The sequence below is a fragment of the Pavona decussata genome, unplaced genomic scaffold, assembly GCF_977016875.1.
Source record: "Pavona decussata unplaced genomic scaffold, jaPavDecu1.1 SCAFFOLD_269, whole genome shotgun sequence".
Classification (NCBI taxonomy): domain Eukaryota; kingdom Metazoa; phylum Cnidaria; class Anthozoa; order Scleractinia; family Agariciidae; genus Pavona; species Pavona decussata.
In genome coordinates, this window is record NW_028145671.1 from 509,727 (window position 1) to 532,150 (window position 22,424).

Genomic DNA, 22,424 nt, shown 5'->3' on the forward strand with positions numbered 1-22,424 from the left:
CCGCCTTTCACGAATATTATTGTTGAAGCTTATGTTTCTGAAAAGCGGTTTCTCTCTATGTAATAAGCATCTGATCCTCATTATTAATCAAACGACTCAGTTGGTGATTATAAATAACTTTGCTTTTCGAAATTGTGGAGTAGAAACCCTACCGCGCGCATTTTTTTCTTCCGCACTGCATTAACTGTCTATTTACGGGGAAATTTAGTTTGTACTATGCATGATCTTATCTTTATCTTCATATTTAGCTTCCTGTTTCAAAAGCATTAATTTGAATTCTGAATTCAACTTTACTTGAATTCTCAATAAAGATTTATTTATTTTTTTGAAATGTTCAGTTTGTTGTCCGTTTTGGACTGACTGGTACTCATTTGTTAAAGGTAAAAAGTAAATATTAAAAAAAAAGTAAAAAGTTAATATTTAGTAGCAGCACATGAAACAAAGCAAAATGACGCTTTCAAGTAACCACACTCAAGGTATAACCGTAGCTATAGACTGGGTTCAGTTTAATTTATTAGTTCAGTACTTAGGGCACAGCGAGCGGTAACCTTTTAAGAAAGAACTTCCTTGAAAGTGCAGCGTATTGATTAGCAGCGGGAACAACCGTCATGTACGTACATTAGGGAGTTCTTTACGCAACAGGACGGCTGATGTGGTGGGACGGCAAATTGTCCTTGTGTGACCAACGTGACGTCCAAGTATTTACGACTCTAGATTGAAACATTCCTACCGCTCGTGGTCTTCACGTCGTAACAGATGAGAGAACACCAATTTTAGTTGCAAATAGCCTAAAAATGTGAAGGTAATAAGATATCATGTTGGTCACACAACGATCCTTCCGTCGCGTCAGCCGCCCTGTTGCACAAGCTCGCTATTGTGAAGAGATTTAGGGTGCAGAGTGGAGAATCGATGGGGAATGTACGCATTATACTAAATTATTTTGGTCCTGCCCAAACAAACTGAAACAAACGTTAACGCGTCGCGATGTAAAACCTGGATCAACTTTCGACTCCATTTGTCCCGTAACTGTATGCGCTAATGCCGTCCAAATAACGTAGTTGACGGTTTTGGGCTTGCGCACGAGGCATTGAAATTTCTTTTTATACTCAAGACAATGAACGTTTTTCTGCTTTATCAGTACAACTACATACATAAGTGACTGTGGGCTTTGCGACACGATCAGAAAGCTTCGCTTTACAAACAACTTATTATTTATAGTCGGCTTTTGTCTTGCGGAAGAGTCAACAGACGCATAATATGACCTCAGGAAGGTTCATATGTTTGAATCGCGTTGGAAGTGCCCGGTGAATTTAGCCGGAATTACGGCCAAATTCCAACCTGTGGATGCGCGCGCTTCCTTCGTTATGACGTCTAATAGAATAATTAAAACTAACGAGAGAGCTTTCATTATCACGTCACAAAGTAAGACGTACTGTTGCTAGTGACAGATGACAGATGGAGTGAAGACAAATGCTCAGTGACCGAAGGCTACAGCGAATTGCTTTTATTCTTATGGAGTAAAAAATCATGAGAACACGCCGAAAGCGAGCGGGGTAAGAGATGGAAGAAAATCATAATATTGTATTTTAGCTAATTTAAATTAAAAATACCTCGGTATGGACTTTTCTACGGACGTTTCTACTATTTTGGACTTGTGCGCTTTCACTTTTTTCGCATAAGGGTTTGCGTCTAACTCTTCGTTTTCGTGTATTATCGTTCCTTAATATAACTAATCTCCTCTTACTTTGTAGGTCTCCCAAGTTTGATTCACAGTATTCATGGAATGCTTATCTAAAAAAGTGGACGGTAAGCGAGCAAGATTTTAACTGTTTTAACTCAATGTAGGGTCTTATTATCAATTCAAATGACTGATTTTTTTATGGTAATTTTTCATATCCTTTCCTTTTCGTTTCTTTCCCTTAAAAAAGGATTTTCGCGTAAACTGCATTTCTGAGGTCGAGCTTCCACTGTTCCGGGAAAAGTCATTGGAGGAGTATGCCAAGGGGAACTTCACCAAAGGTCAGTAGACGTAAGGTAGAAGTTAAATTAAAAATAAATTTTAATACTTATATAGCGCCCTTTAACATCTAAATGATCAAAGGCGCTTTACAATCCAAGAAAGTTAATATTTTTATAATAGACAATTACAATAAAGATGCTATTTTACAACAGATAATTACAAATCAAATCAAATGTTGGTTTTTGAGGAGAGGGGAAAACCGGAGTACCCGGAGAAAAACCTCTCGGAGCAGAGTAGAGAACCAACAAACTCAGCCCACTTATGACACCGGGTCCGGGAATCGAACCCGGGCCACATTGGTGGAAGGCGAGTGCTCTCACCACTGCGCCAACCCTGCTCCCATAGTTGCCATCAAAGTTAAAGGGGCGGTGTCACCCATATTCAGTGTGCCTTTGAATCGCCAAGAAACGCATTTGTATTGATGGAAATGTTAAGATAATGGCCCAGTAATGTTAACAATTGACCCTACGAGTATACATAATCTAGTATTTGTTATCTTTTAATTTGTTGCGGACGGCTTGGATGGAAATTGATTACAACTTGAAAAAATTAGCCAAGTTCTTCCTGCGTTTTTTGGAGAATTCAATTCAATTCAATTTTTATTTTTCACACGTACTACGAGATTCAATACAATACATAAGAAACAATAAACATTTATATTACCACGGGAGGATTAAAAAGAATTAGGATAAATTTGTTTGGTTTAGTGTGAGCAGTGCCCAAAGGAGCATGCTGCTTTCGAGTTGGGCACTGCTTACGATGGAAGAGAAAATTATTTCGGTGGAAGAGAAAATTATTTGGAAAGGTTTGAAAAAGAAAAAGAGCGTGTTTAGCGAACGGATGACGGTGAAGAACTCTACATTACTTTTGGTTTATAAGCAAATTTTTCCTGCATTTCAGTGGTTTTAAACGAAGAAGCGAAGTTTGATTGCTTAATGTTACATTCTATTGTTTCCCATATTTGTGATGCTGCGAATTGAAAAGTGTGTTTAAAATTTTGTCGAGATGAAAATCGGGTATTGTACGAGTGCCGAGGGGATGCTGTGGAAATAGAGTTTGCAAAAACAGGACACATTTGATCATTTATTATTTTGAACGTGGAAATGGCAACCTTGAGTTTGAATGCATTGTCAATGGTTAGAATTCCCAGTAGATTGAAGTAAACAGTGGCATTTTCTCTTTTGTGAGCAAAGAATATATTTTTTACACATTTGTTTTGGGCGGTGCGAATTTTGTTGAGATGGGTGGTGTAGGTGTTGCCCCAGCTCATTAAACCATAGTTGATGTGAGGATAAATTAGTGTATAATAGAGTTTTTTCAGAGTATTGCTAAAAACTATTGCTAAAAACTAAGTTATAGATTGTTTTTTCTTGGATAAATCAGTTAATATTTTTCTCCCAGTGCTCCACGAACAATTTCATGTTAGAGAAAAGATCCCACGTGAAATTTTTGACTAGCTTTGATAAAAACACACCAAAATCTCCGTGACAGTAAGACTGTACATGTGAGACGATAGAGAAAGAGGAAACGTATCCCACGGACATAATGTTATGTACATGGCCGACTTCTTTTAATGTTCTTTTCATTGTTTCTTTAGAATGCATATCAAGCATTTCTATCAACAAGAAAGGAAGCGTACTCGAAACCTGGAGTGAACATGAAAAAGATATCTTCACTCAAAGGTATGACCCATGTTAACTAGCGGTAGCGAGGTTTGAGTAAGGCTCCAATAAAACGAACTCTTGAAGCTATTAATTTGCCGGTTTCAACGCATATATCCGTAGGACAGTTCCCGCATTCGCGTACAAATTTAGAGGCAATGCGTTGATCATCAAATCGACAGCCAGTGCATTTTTTGTAATACTCCAGGCCCCAGTTGTTCAAAGAGCTAATAACTTCTAGTCCAGTGAGATAAAATGTATTGGTTGGAATATGTTTTGTCTACTGTATAGCGATTTATCCATTGGATAGTTATCCGCTCTTGAACAACCGGGACCAGAACCTTATTCAAGAGGGTGATTTGGTGAATGAGGTGCGCAAGTGTATTTTAAGTTAGCGCAATTTATTTTAATTTACTTTAATTTTAACAAGTTGTAACAGTACTATTTTTCTGTTAGATTTGTAAAGCTTGGAAAGGACTTCGCGCTAATTGCCAATGCTTTGCCACAAAAGGTAAGCATTTAAGTTGTCAGGGGTTGTAACTCGGAATAAATAAAGAGTATATAAGATTACCTAAACTAACGAGATATTAAATTTTTCATTTGACAAAAGAATTGAATCGTTAAACCTCGGAAATGCAAGCCAAGGGGTAGGTGCAACCACTTTGAGGTTTTCCTTGTAACTGAACTCAAGACAGTAAGTTTAGCAATATAGATTATGGCGTTGCCAAAGTATCTGTGACGTCATCCTAAATGATAGTCATGGCGACTGTGTTCTGAGATTTTTCTCAAAATTTGGAGTTCATAAAAAATGGCAATTGACAATTTTACTAACAAGGAGAACTGGTAAGAGTTATAAATAGCGGAGGCCAGGAATGTTCCCAATAGGTTTTCACGTAGCGTTTTTTTGTATTTTTTTTTCTGATTCTTATGTGCCTCCCGAGAACGAAATTGTTTCGCATTGAGATTTTTCCTATTCATTCGTTGTCCAATAGAGTACTCATTTCGTGATAATTGTTCGAAAACATATTAGATTTTATACTTTACGCGAAGTATTTCCTCTACCAATGAAATAAATTTTACTTTGAATCTCCAGTCTAATGGAGAAAATACAGTTCAAAATGGCGGCCACGATGCCAAGTGATTTGCTTACGATAATCGTTCATGGTTTCATGGTTAAATCAGATTAGTTTTAATTCCCATCATGTAGCCTGGGAGAGCAGACGCCTTTTCCATAAAGTATAGAGAAAAAAAAACACCTGAAAGAAAAAAGAAAGACAAACGAAAGCAGATTCTTTGAGCCCAAGTCGGTAATTTGTATCATACTTTAATTTGAACCAGTAAATTTGAATAATTTTTCGTTTCTGTCGAGGTTTTCACGTATTTTTCTCCTTGATATCTGTTTCTTTGCAGACGGTGGCCCAGTGTGTTCATTATTACTATGTCACCAAACAACAGATTCGTTACAAACAGGTGAGCCAGTGAATCATCCTTAAGTGAGATATTCTGTCATACTCAGTTACGTACCTTACAAAGGCAAGGTTTGTTAAAAATTAAAAATAACTGGTCAAGGGCGGGCATGATAAGTGAGAAAGGGAAGTAGATATCCATATTAGATAACTGCACGCATAAGACAAATTGTTCTTCATTAAAGGCCTAGCATAGTGCCAACAGCTGTATATAAACATTCAGTTAGTAGATAACGACTGAAAGTTTTTTTTTATAAAAGATACACAAAATTTACATAGATAAAAAAAACTTTGTTTGTTCTTTATTACAGCTACGAAAGATCGCGATGGAAGAGGAATATGTGACTCGTGGTGTCAAATCACGTGGAGTTGGAAAAGGGAATAAAAAATCTGACAAAGACGCATACGCTGTTGCTCATGGGGAGCTGAGGGGGGAAGGGTTTTGCGTAAAATATGACGATTTGGAATGTGAAAGAACGTTCATGGGAAATAGAAGAGACCTAAACAAACCCGGAACAAGCACAGCAACAATCAGAGAAGACAGTTTACAAGGAATAAGGAAAATAACAGGGGGAAATACTAAAGATGATTTAGCTATCGATGTTGGACCAAATGGTATTGAAAGAAGCACAAGTATAAATGAAGAGGGTGTGTATGAGTCCAGAGGAACACCTGCTGGAGATGATGGCAGAAGAAAAGGCGAAGGAGCAAAAGAATTTTGTACTTCGGTAAATCTCTTGGCAAAAGAGGCAGTGTCAAGGGACAGAGATGTTAGCTCCTATGTGAGACCCAAATCCAGCAAACGAAAGACGTTTATACGGCCAGAGCGGGTTGACAATAAAATCACATCTGTGAGAAAATGTCAACTACCTTTTAATCACATGAAGGACAGATACCTGTCTCCGGGATGCGAATTGCAAGATAATCTACAAAGCGCTACACAACGCATTATGATCCAAGGTAAAGACGCACTGACAAGCTATCACCCTGGTGACGTATACAAGAGAAACGTGCCTAAAGGAGTGTCCGGAACTTTCAGCCTTAAAAAGAAGCAGTTACAAAGACAAACGCCTAGATCATCCCAGCATTTCATTAACGCATTTAGTAATGATAGGGCTAGCACATCGAATGGTTATGATCCACTTTTGAAAGTGTTTTTTCACAGAAAAATGAGAGCTAAAAACCAACAAAAATGCTTCAACAATGAAAAAAGCAAAACAATTGACAACAGACCAGGAAGGTTACTCAGCGCACAGGATAATCACCGAAGAGAGACGCTGAGTAGGACAACTGCACAGGGTCCGAACGCTATCAATTGTTTAAATGGCACAAAAAGCGAGAAAAGTACTAACAAGAATAAAACCTCAATATGCTCCATTAAAGGAAATGCAGGCACAAGTGCAAATCATTGTGCTGTGAAATGTTGTTATGGCAAAGGTCTAAGTGCAGATAACTGTTTCATTGCTTCCACCGAGAAGAAAAGGAAGGCTGCAAACATCATTGAACATGGGCAATGTTGTAAAAGGAGCAACAGTCAAAACACACTGAACCTGAAACGCCAAAGAACTGATGTTACTGACATGAAGAACACAAGGAAAGAAAGATGTGACCAACAAATTACTGAACCCAGCCATTCGTCTGCCTCGCTCCCAGACGACGCGTTCTTTTTGGTCAGCAGCAAGGAGGAGAGTTTAGCTACCGCTGACCAGAGACGGTCAGATTCTGAGATCAAGTCTGACATAAATTCTTCTAACGACTTCCTTAGAAGGATAGACAGCAAGTGGAAGAGCCACAGAGGGAAAATGTGCAAGATTGATACAGCGAAGCACTTGGGGAAACAAACGGCTACAGTTTGTCAGTTATTTGATGAAATTGATCGCCTTGTGTTAAACAAAGTCCGAACTGATCTGGCATCCAAGAAAACTCAGACAAATCAGCGCCAAAATTATTTGGGTTTTGCAGAGGGCACCACATTCCCTACCCTCTCCCGAAATGAAATATCGCAAGGAGCACTGATTTGTCCTGGCAGACATGGGAAAAGGCCGCTTATTCAAGAACAGACAGCTAGAAACATTAATAAAGATAGCTGCCCCAAGAAACCACCAACTGCAAAGATACAGAGCTCTCCCTATCAGTCGGACAACATTTCTGTTTTATGCCATGGAGAAGGATCAAAATATGAACAAAGCTCCAAAAGATCCCAGGATGTTAAACTGACGAAGGGAACGTTTGACTTAGCAACTGTTTTCTACGAGAAAGCAGGTGAGCAAGGTAGCTCTAATGACGACTGCAGAATAACGAACGTGAAGGCAAAGACGGTGAAAGGGCAAACAGAAAGTAACCGACGTATGCCAATTCTGAAGAGATTGTTAGTTGGAGATATTGATTGTGCCAATGGCAAAGCAAAACGTAAGCAAGGCTTCACTGTTGATCGTACATTCAAGATGCTAAACAAACCGTCAACTTCGAAACAATACTGTCAGTTTAATAGCTCCATCAACACTGAGTTCGAAGGAACAAGTACTAAGGACATTGATTATCGTGGAACACCTGTGAAAGGGAACAGCTTTTCCATGATTAGCCAACAAAGAACTTTCATAGACGCACTCATTGCGGCTTCGGCGACTGACAAACCTCCTCGCAGTGATAATCGGATGAATTTATCTTTCCTAAAAGGAGCACATACAGAAGCCAAGGGAACTAAGAGAAAATGCTCAACTGAAAGATTTGATTGCAAGTCTTTGAAAAACACATTTACTGACTTCAACAAAAGCAAAAGGTACTTTGAGGCTTCTGGCGAACAAAGGCCTTTGAAAAGGGACTCCACTGGAAGATCTCTTGAAAGTGACAATAACTGCTTAAATGGAACCAGACACCTCGCATTCGTTGCGAACGGAGATGATCAACAAATTGGCTCCACAAGTACTCGTGCAGTTATTCCAAGAGCACTTTTCACCAGTTCCCACTGTACAGACAACGAATTTCAAGAGGAAAGACGAAGCTTTAATCCAAGCAAGCCTAACTCGCGACAATTCTAAACTTTAAAATAAACCTTAAAACAATACTTTTTGAGAAGATGAAATAAACGTGCCGTTCAATATTTTTTTTCTCTTGGTCGGCTTGGGCATGGTGACTGTTAAGTTATATTCTGCGTTGTACATTAATTAAGTAACATTAAGAAGGGTTATACGAAGCACACAGAAGTCCCTTTCAAACGGAATACTTGTTGCACAGTTTGCTCTTAGTTTTTGAGAATAAAGCACCGTCAGTGTTGCTGTCAGAAATTGTCTCTTTGTATGAAATATTCGGTAAAGCAATTAAAGGAAAGACGTAAATTGAGTTTTATGATTAAAACGTAACTGTGAAAGACTAGTAATAATAATAATAATAATAATAATAATAATAATAATAATAATAATGATGATGATGATGATGATGATGATGATCATAATAATAATAATAATAATAATAATAATAATAATAATAATAATAATAATAATAATAATAATAAAAATAAAAATATATAATTTTTAAGGAGGAAGCGCCCGTCACGTAAAAACGTGGTTTTCAGGGAGGTCCTCCATTAAAGTAAAAATATTAAAATCTAGGAAAAAAAAAAAAAAAAACACGCACTAGCCTAAAAACTTTTTACAAATGATTATCTATGAATAATAAGGTGTTTATCTATAAAGATTTATTATCTCTGAAAAATGCATAGTTACACCCAATTTTCATTTTGGATACAAGTAGAACTTGCTAAGTTCTGCTTTCTCCATATAGTTTTAAATCGCGCAAAAATATCCCTGTATTAGTAGCCACAACCCATAGCTAGGAAAGCCGAGTATCTCAAGATGCGCAAGACGCATACGCAGTATAAACAAAAGTAGGCACTGTCCTTACAGTCAACCCAGGTCACGCGTGAACGACATTTTTGAAATTTGAACGGAGTTTTGAAATTTACTTGTCAGTTTTCAAAATCGCCACCGAGATTTCAGAGTTCCCGTATAAATTTCCCTAGCTTATTGACAGTATAAAGCTATGAATTTTTCTTTACATTGCAAAATTGAATATTTCAAGAATAACAATTGTTTCCCAAGTATTCTGAATCTTTTTTTCAGTTAATGCGTCTTTTTCGGAACGACTTCCAGAGAGATGTCCAACATTTCATTCACACGTCGGACATTACAAAGAGAAATTCGAATGTTCATTTCATTCTTGGAATTACTGTTCACGCGTGACCTGGATTGACTGTAACAGCTTGGTGCATTAGCAGTGCCCGCACCTAAGTTCAGTATCCACTGGGGGCATTTGACCACTAGGACCATCCTCTCCTCAACGCAGGGTTACCACCCCCTCCCCTCAGGCCCAAACCCAGGCGTTATTAATAATAATAATAATAATAATAATAATAATAATAATAATAATAATAATAATAATAATAATAATAATAATAATAACATTGAAACCTAACAAAATGCCGGTGAGTGGAGAGGCGGGGGAGAGGCGGGGGAGCGGGATGGACTATCCAGAAGGAAGTAGTCACTTCGTGTCTACAGTCATGAAACTGATTTAAGCTTCGGCCTGCTTCCTGTATAACAATTTATATTGACATGCCGTGGGGACTTCGTACACAACGTGTTCACTCGCGTCTTGCCCGAGATTGCGAAAAGAAAAACCAACAAATGAATATGAACTGCGGGTGAAAGATTAAATAGAAGAAAGATCCTCGCACTCGGTACACAACTCAAGCAACTGCTTGAGTTGAGTTGCGTATAGTGAAACCCCGCTTTACGGAAACGTCGTATTACGGATTGCTTTCTTGGTCCCGGTCCATCCATTTCCCTTAAAATTAACCCGCTTAATAAGGACACACTGTAATACGGACACTTTTTCTGGTCCCAACGGTGTCCGTAATAACGGGGTTTAACGGTACTAACTGTGAGGATCTTTCTTCTATTGAAGAAAACCGACAAACAGATAAAAAGAAGAATCATTTCACACTGGCACTGCTGCTGTTTGCAGGCTGACGCTGTTTTCAGTTGATCGTCGTAAAACCTAAACGGTGAATTTCTCAAGTATCAGTTAAATAGAACCATCCAAAATAATCCCTTTTTCCTTCCACCAACCACGTTCCGTAGGTATTTCTTCCGTCACACCCCTCTCGCGAAACCGCAACTTTTCGTGTCGATTGTACTAATGTTTGCACGCACATATAATGGGAACAACTCTACTGTTCCAGTTTTTAAAACAGATCGACCACTTTACTCATCGCCACTTACTGTCAGCACAACTGGAGTCTTATGTCTGTGATCCTGATCGCGGATCACGGAAGTTCGAAAACGGCCGCTGATGTTTGTTAATAGAAGATCAGAGAATTTCCAGTTGGGGACTGGTTTTCTGATGTTTGCCATCGTTTGCGACGGGGTGCCGTTGTTTGAAAGCCGATTAATGCTTATCCCCGATTAAAAGTTAACCGAGGTTTTCATCTCTCTCGTCAAAAATATTTTTAAAAGCTGATTTTAAGCTTAAGGCAAAGAAAAGTCTTAGTCAAAACTGAAGAGCAAAAGTCTTTTGGAAAAATGAATATTGATTTGCAATTAAGCTCGAATCAAACTTCCCGTTAACTCAGGATAAACTTCATCCGGCTTTGAACAACTGGGCCCAGGCTTTAATGGGGATAAGGGTTTAACAGCTAAATAGCTCTCTTTAGAAAAAAAACTTGATGTTACAGTAACAAAGTAAAATCAAAATAATTCTCGCCACTGGATTCAATTCAGTTCATTTACAACACAAGAGAACAAAATTGATACCGTGTTATTCCTTAAAAGGTTTAACCCATTTAATAAGGCTTGACGTTCACAATCCCGTTTGCCACACAGGTTATTCCTCAAATTAACACCTCTTTATATTATAAATACCCATTAAGGTTGACTGTAAAAATCTTGTCATTTATCGTTTGATGTTTAAAATCTAAACCACGCCATGTTAAAATTTCAGCCGATGGTCTAACCCAGATGATACCCTTGCACTTTCAGGGTTGATTATACCGAGCAATTTCGCTCTGCGTGTCTGGGCCTCTTCTGGTGGAATCAGGGCGATTTCATATTTTTGATGATGTCATTGTAAACCACCGTAGCAGCGTCCATTCCCCAGATGAAGTCCATATGGTCCCATTTCTCGATGTACTTGTCGTACAGCTTGTTAGGCAGTAAAGGCAGCAGAGCTCGCATGTCAGTGGGGTCCGCTAACCAGTCGTTTTGTGCCCAGTACAAGGCCACTGGTACCGTCATGGCTGTCGCATTGTACAGGGGAGCGGTGGGCTAAGTGCAAGAGATAGGGAGATTTAGAATTGCGTTGACGGCAAACGGCAAACAGTGAGATTCGCGTTTATGTTTTCTCGAAAAAAAGATGAATACATAGATAAGAATAGTGCAAACAATTCTAGCCTTTCACGCTAATTCAAAACTAAGAACTAAGAAACTGAGAACAGCGATTGGCAATGTAGGATAACACACTGTCATGTGGTCATTTTCGCCGTTTGCCGTTCCCTGTAAACGCACTTCTAAATCTCCCTAACATTCAATGAATCAACGCAGGGGTGTTCACTGTTTTAATATAGTGTCGTGTTGTTTGAAATCATTCTATCTTAAATTTGTGGATGAAACCGTAAAGGGTAACCATGAAAGTGAACGTTACAGTTTCCTTCGCTTTTATTTTTCATATTTTGAAAATTGAAATTCTGGATTTCTTAAATTCAAGGACGCCCCTGAGGAGAGGGAAGCAGACTGAGAAGAGAGAGTGGAGGGGAAGGTGACCTGCTAAGCCTACCTGTCCATATTGCTCCATGTTTTTCTCCGGGCTTCCATAATCGTACATTTGGAATTTATTTGATCGCACCATCTGTTGAAAGTAAATAATAATAATTAATATGATTCATTTTACAGTGAACGAACATCCGGCTTGGAACGTTTTCCTTGCCAGGACCAATGTGGCGAAACCTACACAACAGTTATACTGCTTCAAATACATCTGGAGTGTTATCCCAGTAGAATGACGAGTTTGATACCAGTTGATCAGAAAAATACTTCATACCTGCATTTCTTTCAGATATTTTCTCGTGAAGTTGTAGACAAAGAAGGCTTTTCATTTCATAGTTGCTTAGCATTTATTTACCTTAAATGGTATTCAGGTTTATGCAATTGTCGTAGCTAATGCATGATCTTAACCATGTACATACCTGAGCAAAGTGGACAATGTTCTTGACTGACGTCCCTGCAGGCGTGTGAGAGTAATACACTGGAAGCCGAGTCTGTCATAAAGAAAAGAGGCAAAGAAATGCGTTTATCTATAGCTCAAATATAATGATCGAGGGGTGAAAAACTTGAGTACTATATATTCATCCTTATGCGCCTCGGACGATGACGCTCGGTTTTCGTGAAGGATGCAAGACAAAGGACAGAAGGCCATGCCAACAACACTAAATAAAACCTTCAGTGGTAACAGATAAGAGTATCAGCAAAAGCATGATGGCAAATGAGAATATGAGGCTAGAATGGACCCTTGAAATTAGCGGCTTGCATCAATACCGACTCTTCTATTGGGTCTATCCTACGCTTGTGTTAATCTCGCCGTGATCATACCATCGTCATCATCAACATCATCTATATCATCATTACATCACAATCGTTATCATCATCATAAAATCGAAATGCTGTCTTCGTCGTATTATTTTATTAACTTCGGCAGGGACAATGCAGAGACAAAGGGAACAAATTGGTAAAGGCAGGGACGCCGCGACAGCGCGAGCCAGCTACTACCGCCCACAACACATAAGATAGGTCGGGTAAAAACTTATACTTGGAAACTGAAAACAACAATTCATGTTCCTCGTCAGGTTACGAGCTAGGTTGCGCGAGTTTCATATAGATTTGAAAGATCGAGGGTCCTCAGGGTGGTAGGAGACTTCGACAGCTTGTTCGTAGTAACGGGTCAGAATGCCTGATTTGAGTGAACAGTTAATATAGACTCCAAGATCTTGCGCTAAGGTACTCCACATCCTAGTTGTTCTGTTCTAGAAAGACCTTTGAAAGGACGTAGTTTTACACTGCCTTATAGAGGGTTGTGTTGAGGTAAGTAACGGATCTGGTTCGCCTAGCCGGAGTGTGAACACTGTGTCCAGTTGTTCCTGCCAGTTGAAAATGGGGAGAAGGTTCAGTTTGATTAGCCTATCCTTTTAACTTTCTCGACAAGAAAAAAACAGATTAAGAATGTAATTCGTAGCCTGTTGCTGTACTTGTTTTGTCTTACGTATCAGGCCCTTCGATTGAGGTGGTCATTCCTGGGCACTAGGAAACTTAGGCAACGACGACGGCGACGGCAGCGTGAACATCACAAAACAATAGGTCTTATGTCCAAAACCATTCAATATGCACGTGTTTCTACACTTTGGTACATTTCTTTCCCGTCCTCCCCATAACAATTACTTCAAATCACCAATTGCAAGGTTTCGTGGAGAACGTGAACCGTTCGTACAAACTTAGTTCTGGACAGTTCCTCACAGTGTACGAATTGAATGACTTGGAACAATCGAAAAGTAGTTTAAATGACATCAATTATTTTAATTTTAATGCAATTCCAGGGATTTGATTGGCATAGCGGCCATAGTGTACTGACGAGCCATAATACCATGCTTGAGAAATAGCGACTATTAAATTCATTGATTTTGCTGCCTTTTTTCAGTTCTTACCTCATTAAGTTGCTTCTTATCAAAACCAGCGATGACAAAGATAATGTCGGAACAGAATGTTTCCAAATCTTCGATGGAGCAAACATATTTAGCCAACCAACGAATGATGAAATCGGATGGGAGGAATTCGCGAATGCCAAATATCTTGAACAAACCCTGTGAATAAAGAACACCAGAAACACACCATTCAGAGTGCAGTTGCCTTTAAATCTCGGCTTTACTCCTGAATCTGAAGGTGGTTATCCAAATGAAATCCATCTCAGTAAGTGAGAGCATTTCCAAGGAAGCTCAAACGTTGAAGTGTGTGGATCAAATTATAAAGAGTGGCCACTCAAATGAAAAATAGCAAGTCGGACTTTGTGGAGAGGCTATTTACTTATGGAGCATAATCTATCTTTTGCTCCTTTTGTTGGGTTTGTTTGTTTTTTATTACTGTACTCTAATAAAAATCATAGCACGGTATTCCACTCCAGAGGAGGCAAAGGGAGGACTGGACATTCGGCGAGGGTCCTCCTGGCACTCCATTAACAAAACCCGGTGACAGACTATTGGGCAAACACGCAATCTGATTGGCTACGCAAGAGCCTTCTTATTCTCGAGAGACGTCACTGGGAGGGCCTCCAAGGAAAATTTCCGACATCGCTAACAAACTAGCCAGCTTAATTTCAGTCACTGCCTTGGCCTACAATGATTAAACAAGTCGCTCTCGATTTATCAACTTTGATAGTTGCCTACTGGAAACCAGCAGCCGAAAGAAACCTCGAGTTTGCGATCTAATTGCTGGTTAGAGGGTAGGGTCGTGTACTATGATAAAAGAGGTCTTTCTATGCTTTTAAATCTGTGGGGAAAACTGACAGTAAGACCACTCAAATGAGAGCAACTGAGTTGTTTGTTTTCAGTACCACGAAAAAACTATTAATATTATTAAGGTCAATACGCATAAGGAGACATGTTGTAGGAACATGAGGCGCAGATGTGTTGCAGAGACAGTTGTCCTCGTGCGACATTCTCGTTTTTATGAAAAAGTTCCCTGCTACCTTTTTGCGTGAAATTTAGCTGGTATGAATTTGTGCGTCATGAAGGGGGACAAAGTGACGCAAGAGCATTTCACACGATGACCGTCCCCGCTAGAAATTGGAAACAGACTTATTGGAACCAATAAAAACGGGTTATTTATTTTTTTCCCTGCAACATGTCCCCTATGTAGTACGACCGAAGGGGCATGTTCCCGCTCCATGTCGACCCTATCACATGTCCCCCAGTGTTTAGTTCCGAATTAGTCACGATAGGAGCTAAAAGGCTAAACATTGTCATATTCAATACCTCTATTTCAGGTGAAAAATCCGCCATGTATTTTAAAAGGCCCTCTAGATGCCCCACAGTTGCCACTGGTCCGAGAGCAAAGTACTTCTTCACCATCTTGGCCAACTCTTTGTTCCTAGAGAACTCCGCAAAAGCTATCAGGGTTCCTTGCGAATGACCGACGTAGTATATCGAGGATTGTGAAGTCTTTGTTGTGACGAATTTCAACATGGCGGGAAGGTCGTGACTAGCCATCTCATCCCAGCTGCAGAAGAAATAACACGAATAAACCAAAAGCGCAACAGAGTGGTCGGACTAGATTTGGAGACAATAGGTGTCTTGTTTGAAACGGGCATATAAAAGATCTTTTTTTCTCAATACAAGTATGAAATTAAAATAAATCCGATGTTATATTTTGAACCTTGTGAATAAACGATAGATGTATTTTTTCAGTCAGTGACACAGGCATACTTGGGAAAAGAAAATATGAGTTCTTCCAACCGTTGCCGAACTTATAGAACCTATGCAAAAATAGCCGACATTTCAATATTCTTCTGTTTGCATTCTTATCAGTCTTACAAATCTCGTTATTGAGTTCAAAATGAAAAGAATATTTCACCTTGAACGAGGCTAGTGAGGCTAATTTGAATGTAGACAAAAGAATATTAATAAAATGTCGGTCATTTGTGCAAAATTACAATCCTAGCAGTATGCAGGAAGTTTGTCCCATGAACCTAGTTTAATATCCAAGCTCCACCGAGCTTTCTGTGGCTCAGTGGAAGAGTATCCTAACTAGCTAGTTAGTAATCGGTAGCTGATGGTTTCGATTCCCTTCAGCGATTCATTTCTTCTCTGTCCCATGCTCGGGGGAAAAAAAATCACCTTTTCTTTATCATTTACCGAGGTTAAACTTTCTTTCTTTACAAACACACGGCAAGTTTTGACATTGGGTATCCTAGTAGTTTGCCGGACACTTGTGACCTGTGAACCCAGTAAATGGCTGGCTCGCCAAGAGGTCCGACTAGTTCAGTACTTAGAGCGTTCGATACCATGACCATGCTCATTAACCGTCTTTCATCCAAAATAAAAAATGTTGATTAAAACTTCTTTCGCGATTCAATTTGAATCTTCGTCTACACCTATGAATTTCGGTGGATGCTCCCAATAAAAGGAGTCCCATTTGAAGGGGAGCGCTTTAAGTTCTCGGAATTCAGAATAGTCTCGTATATAGCAAAAAAAGATACGAAGAAAGTTAAACTCTTGTGCCCGGACAGCCTGATCAGAGGCTAGATCTGACTATTTATCCAAAGAACAGAAACTTTACCTAAAATTCCAAAATGCATCAGAGTGGATTGAATACTTGACATGACGAAGACCATACGTATTTCCTCGAACATTGCCCAGCCAGACATCAAAGCCTGCGTCAGCCAGAATGAAGCCAAAACTTTCGTTCGGCAAGTTCGTCACCCAGTTTGACGAGGAGCATAGGAGACCGTGTTGAAGGAATATAACAGGCTTTGGACCATCAGTGAAATTCTGTTGGACCTGTTTTCTTCCTGCAGGTATTCTCTGTATGTAAATGATGTAGCCGTCATCTGTAACAACGCTGTACTCCTCCGCTGGGTACCCGTTGTAACGAATTATCTGGGTCTGGAAAAAATTATTTACAATAACTGGTCAATAACTGTCTAACTTTTAGCGTGTTATTTGGCTAGTTCTTGCTTTCAGCAAGATTTTAGAATGATAAAAGTCGGAAAGCTGACAACACTTTCCTCGGTTTTGACACACTTTTAACGCTATATAGACTGGGGGAATTCTGCCAGCGTAGACTGACCAGCGCAGCAGTTTATAACTCTTTTTCTATTTTAGCAAGCGCTGTCAAACTTTGAGACTTTTCATTTTTCAAAAATTGTAACAGACGGTGTTGTGGGTTCAGAGCGGAAAAACGCTCTGCGCGAATTTTTCTGCCCATATCCGTTCGCGGGCGAAAGTGATCCGTGATTGTTCTGTAAACAATGCCGTTCGAGTCTGCCATCGTTGTTGAGCAGTGGCTTTTGTGGTAAAAATACATTTTACCATCTATGTTTTTTCCAATTTTATCGAATATGCTATAAAATCAGACCGAACATTTTACCAACACCGTGTAAGGACAAGAACGAAAATTGGCCTTGCTGTACAGTTTCCGGTACGTGACTATAAACACAGCATAGGGACACTTCTGGCCCCAGTTGTTCAAAGGGCAGATAACTTTATCCGGTGGATAAGTTACTATCCAGCGGTCCAAATGTACTCCAAATAAAGCTTCTGGCAAGGTTTCCACACAATCCCATACTTAAATTAGACAGACGCTTCCACTCTATACACAAATTATTTGGCTATAGGGAAATTCTTGCCGCATAGCGACCTATCCAGTGGATAAATTTATCCGCTCTTTGAACAACCGGGGCCTGGTAACTATGCTACCCAAGCTTCATCTCTATTTAATTCTCTCAGTGTTTCTCATTACAAGACAATTCATATTTGGCCCCAACACAACTGTAATTGAAGTAACATTCTATTTTAAAAATTGCAGCTGGTCAACCTCTGCTCACTGCCGGGATGCACTGTTTTTCGTTTCTAAAACAAAATTGCGCGACGAGTGAATGATCATGATTGCAAGAGTGCGACCACGGAGGGCTTTGAGAAACAAATTCAAAATCCACGCCAAATAAAAGGGGTTATTTGGGAAGTTTCGGTAACTAAAGATATATTTTTCCTGCCTTCAGTTGACCTCGATCGGCAGATAAATATTGTAACACATCAGTTGTGTTATTGCCCTGAGCCTAGATACACACACCGTGTCAAGAAAAAAAAAACTTTTTCACACGTAGATTGTACAATTGGATAAGTACTGTAGTATCACTGGGGGCTGTAGTATTTAATAAAGAAATTCCTATGCGAAAACTATTTATAGAATAGGACGAACAGTTCAGTTCAATGCTGAGAACGCATCCGCATGAAATTGCTCCTTCGACACTGATAATAAGATCCTTGCGAAAACAATTAAAAATATATACTTTGGGAAACTCAGTACCTACCCTCAGTTGAGCTCTCGAACTTAAATATTCAGGGGTTTGCTTATATAGTCACCGTTATTGTAAAAAGGTCCGTGACAATAACAGACCTGTATAGGCGACTACACGCCGCGGGAACAATGAGGGCTTCAAAACCTTATTTAAAGTCTAAGAAGCCATAAGAAAATCGAACCACAGCAAGGTTTCATCTACAGCTATCTTTTCGTGTTGAAAATTATCGCTACGTACCGGATATCTGCGATAGCAAGTAAAGTTTTGAAAATAGAAAAATTAAATTGCCGCCATTTTAGAAAATTTTGGTGCCCCGCGCTCGCGCAGAGTTCGCGCATGCTTTTGCATTTTTCCGCGCTGAATGTTCACTGAGTTTAATGTTACTGTGGCAACCAAATTTTGACAGGCACGTTTTCTGAAATAGGAGAATTTTCCTGCAATGGGTTAATACTGACCGTATATTTTAGACCTGGAAAATGAATGAGAATGATGCATATAATTCGGTCATTTACAGAGGCATGTCAGGAACTGAAAAAGTAGAGCCCACCCAGAATGATCATGATGCATGTAAGAGCTCTTACTTTTCCTCCGTAGTTTTCTTCGTCAATTTTTTTTTTTCACCCCGTTTCGACTTATTCCTCGTCCCCCTATCTGCCTCTGGGTCTCCGAGGATGGGATTGATGGAACTCGACCACGATAAAAGCCGTACAAGGCGCGTATACTTTTATGTATTGCTTTCATCTTTTTTTGTGTCTTGTATTTTAAATCTTCTTTTCATGTCATGTTTACTCTAAATGGTGGAATTGGTAAGTATAAAATTCAAAATGCCAAATTCAGTTCTCATTTTCGTTCAGAAAAGCATTTTAAACATGTTTCAATGGTGAACAACAAAACAGTGGGCTCGATTACCAGCCGCCGGACCCGAGGGAGCGGCGGAAATCGAGCCTACAAAAACAGTAGACTCTTCTGCCACGGGCTATCTTCCCTATTTTAGGGTTTGGCTTATAATTGCCTTGATAATTTTTGAGAAGTTGACAAAACTGTCGCGTTCAAAGACATTTGATCATATATTGAGACCATAGCATGCAGGACGTGACTCATCCTGGAAACAAAACTTAATCCAATTAGCTATAACTATAACTATAATGACATCTGTCAGCAAATAACCAGCTGTTGACAGAAATGTACCGTTCCTGACCTGTTGATCTGACTTGCAGTGGACATTTATTCGTATTTCGGGGAGCATTTCAAGTTTGGGCTCATGGATCGTGTTCGTAGTAACAGGGATTTCGTTATGCCTTAATGGAAAATGGTCGGACCATTTCAAACTGTGTTTTAATTTTTGTATGGGCGAAACATTTTGGGGTATGTTCTGTCTGAAAGTTTTTTTTTTTTTTTAGAAAATCTGCGTGACTTATAGTGCGACTACGAAAACGATAAAAGAAATCACTAGAGAAAGATTGAAAAAAAAAAACGCTTATTCATTCTTCAAGTATAGGAACGAAGGAATTTCCCGGACAATTTAAAAGGCTGTGAATCACTGGATTTCCAGATGGTGTTACTTCGGTGACGTCACAGATTTTTTTTGCCCATGACTTTCGCTTTTCCGGGGGCAAAGGTGAAACATTTTCACAATTCAAAACCAAAAAATTCACTTGACGAATTTACTTCTCCTAGACCTACTTTGAAGTATCCTCAGTGAAAATCTGTTATCTGCCTCATTAAAACAACACCTTTGAAATGTATAAAAATGTATTTAAATAATTTACTGTGCCCTTGACACGAAAATTTCAGTCATTTTTGCTGCGAGCGATAATCGGACTAAAATTTCTTGGTAACAATCCAGAAAACGATAAACAACTTTCGCTATTTATACGGAAGCAATATTATTGCTTTAGAAGCGCTTCAAGTCTCATCGGAAGTATTATTAGAAATCCCCACTGGTCTGCTTTGTACGTACTAACTAAACCAGCCGGGCAAAACTGTTGGTTTATCAGTCTAAAGATGTTTAGGTATCAGGGCTACCCGCAGTATTAGGGCTGAGAACGAAATACAAAACAACACAAGCTACAAAATTTGTTTCGATCCTGATTTTCCCTATTTCAACATAGTTGACCGACCGAGTCTGTCACACAATCAAGCTTTGGTTCATGTAAGTTCTATAACCCATTACTTAAGTGCCGTTCATCAGCGTAATATTGACTTCTTTTTTTTAAATCTCGAACTTTTCAAATTTTTAATTTTGCACTGTCATGATACCAGTGCAGCTAGGAGACGAAAGGGCAAATATTATCATCTTGAGCTAAATTCACAGACTTACCACATTCATGTTGGTTTCGGGTAAACTCTGTTCGCGGTTCGAAACCGCGGCAGCTAGAACAGCAGTCAGCATTATGAATACAGAGCACAACACGACAATCGAAGTAACAGACATGTCTTAGAGTATTTTACAAGCGGAATATCTCAGATGTTGTGACTCACAATGTCCTGCTCCGGCTGACACAAGGCGATACTGAAACCACGTGACGGATTTTCCTGTATAGTGTGACAGCTCGTGATCTCCTTGTGAGCAGGATGCATTAAGCAAGAGTCAGCGAGTTTTTCGTATTTTTCCTGGCGTGTATACTTCTACCATCCCACGTTTATTTTTGAAAACTCGCACAGAATACGACGTTCAGTGCGGTCAAATAACGAGAAATTCAGAAAACCAGCTAAACATAAACAGGCTGCCCTTTATTTTGCTGTGAGGGACCCGGTAAAAACCGAAATCAACAGCATTTGTGCATGTCTGAAAACACAACAGTCCATGGATATGAGGGGTCATGAACCTGTTAACTAGCAACAGTTCCGAAACAGAATATAGTAGGCGTACAATAAATAGGGGAGGGGCAAGGAGAGCGAGAAAAGGTGAGAGAAGAACAATGTTAAAACGAGAGGACCACTGGGTCTCCATATTTATCTTTTTCGCGCGAATTACGTGACATACCGTTTCGAATTAAGAATACGGTTCATTCCTATATATCAGCCACAATAGACAAAAGTATGTAATTTTTAGTGTCAATGAAGGTCATGATACATGCGTAGCTGTCTGACGTGGCATATTTCACAAGTTTTTTTTGTTTATCTTGACAATCGTCGGAAGTGACGAGGTTAACTTAACTTTGAATGTGTCTCTCTCAGGGTGCCCCTTTGAATGTATGGCCTTTCCATCAAACCGAAAAAACTGTCGAAACTAAGGGAAGCTACGAAAGGCGACGGACGACTATGTTATTTATCTGGTCCAGAATGAAATTACTCAGCTTCGTGTCAGTACCCACTGAGCTATTTGCTGGTATTGGACGCTGACTCGAAGAGAGAGAGAGAGGGTGGCGTGAATTGGGATATGAGAGCTAAATAACCCGGCATAGTAAATCGAACCCAATCGAACTCGATCGAACTCAATCGAACCCAATCCGTGGATTGAGTTCGATTGAGTTCGGCAATCGAACGAAATCGAACTCACCGAAAAGAAAAAAAAAATCAATCGAACCCAATCGAACGTTCGATTTTCGAACTCGTGATTTGTGTAAAACAGGCGGATCATCGCACGTGTTTATCGCAGTTTTACGCAGAAATGGCCTCAGATGCCCTGTAGATTGTAAGCTTCAAATGCGTAGTAAAAAGGCTACCAGGAATGCCGCTTGTCAGGGATGGCGAAGTTTTTTAGTAATTTGCTTGTATTTTTTGCATTTTTGTCATTTCGCAATTGTAAGTTAGCTAAAAAAGGAAAGTGTACTACAATTTCGGAATACGCCCGCGGGAATAATGATAGCTTTGTTCTGTTCTGTTCTGTTCTCTTAATATGAGAGTGCTCTCAATCCACGGATTGAGTTCGATTGAGTTCGATTTTCGAACGTTCGATTTACTACCCCGGGTAAATAAGCACACGGCTGCTGCAAATGGAATTATTTATTTGGCAAAGACTAAAGCCTGTTCCGGACGTTAAGATTAAGTCAAGCAGCCAAAACTGGACATCGGACAAGACACATTGTTAGTGGCAATATGCCGCCTCAATCCGGTTGCAACTGACAAGTCGTGAGTCCCTTCAAAATTACCCCGAATCACGACGCAAAATTGCATTTTGAGCTTTGAGTTATATCATGAAGGTAGACCAATCTTCTACTT

General features: G+C 39.5%; 2 protein-coding genes across 2 annotated transcripts; one reads left to right on the top strand and one right to left on the bottom strand.

The window, feature by feature from the left end:
* Positions 1–1,400: 1,400 nt before the first annotated feature.
* Positions 1,401–8,451, top strand: LOC146455833 (uncharacterized). The gene is made up of 7 exons (XM_085093776.1): positions 1,401–1,553; positions 1,752–1,806; positions 1,929–2,019; positions 3,618–3,702; positions 4,138–4,192; positions 5,092–5,151; positions 5,459–8,451. The coding sequence occupies exons 1-7, from the start codon at positions 1,528–1,530 to the stop codon at positions 8,183–8,185; spliced, it is 3,099 nt and encodes a 1,032-aa protein (XP_084949902.1). The 5' UTR covers positions 1,401–1,527; the 3' UTR covers positions 8,186–8,451.
* Positions 8,452–10,961: 2,510 nt separating this feature from the next.
* Positions 10,962–20,792, bottom strand: LOC146455834 (gastric triacylglycerol lipase-like). The gene is made up of 7 exons (XM_085093805.1): positions 20,581–20,792; positions 16,520–16,845; positions 15,217–15,460; positions 13,894–14,049; positions 12,385–12,456; positions 11,976–12,047; positions 10,962–11,467 (listed from the first exon to the last, which is right to left on the bottom strand). The coding sequence occupies exons 1-7, from the start codon at positions 20,692–20,694 to the stop codon at positions 11,237–11,239; spliced, it is 1,215 nt and encodes a 404-aa protein (XP_084949931.1). The 5' UTR covers positions 20,695–20,792; the 3' UTR covers positions 10,962–11,236.
* Between the last annotated feature and the right edge of the window lie 1,632 nt (positions 20,793–22,424).

What these genes read in the sequence shown, in the direction of transcription:
- LOC146455833 (XM_085093776.1), top strand. Translation starts at nt 1,528, where the DNA reads ATGAGAACACGCCGAAAGCGAGCGGG. An exon ending in CTTATCTAAAAAAGTGGACG is followed by an intron (nt 1,807 to 1,928) that starts GTAAGCGAGCAA and finishes CCCTTAAAAAAG; the next exon opens with GATTTTCGCGTAAACTGCAT. An exon ending in CAAGGGGAACTTCACCAAAG is followed by an intron (nt 2,020 to 3,617) that starts GTCAGTAGACGT and finishes TTGTTTCTTTAG; the next exon opens with AATGCATATCAAGCATTTCT.
- LOC146455834 (XM_085093805.1), bottom strand. Translation starts at nt 20,694, where the DNA reads ATGTCTGTTACTTCGATTGTCGTGTTGTGCTCTGTATTCATAATGCTG. An exon ending in ACATTGTCCACTTTGCTCAG is followed by an intron (nt 12,048 to 12,384) that starts GTATGTACATGG and finishes TACTTTCAACAG; the next exon opens with ATGGTGCGATCAAATAAATT. An exon ending in ACATGGAGCAATATGGACAG is followed by an intron (nt 11,468 to 11,975) that starts GTAGGCTTAGCA and finishes TCTTGCACTTAG; the next exon opens with CCCACCGCTCCCCTGTACAA.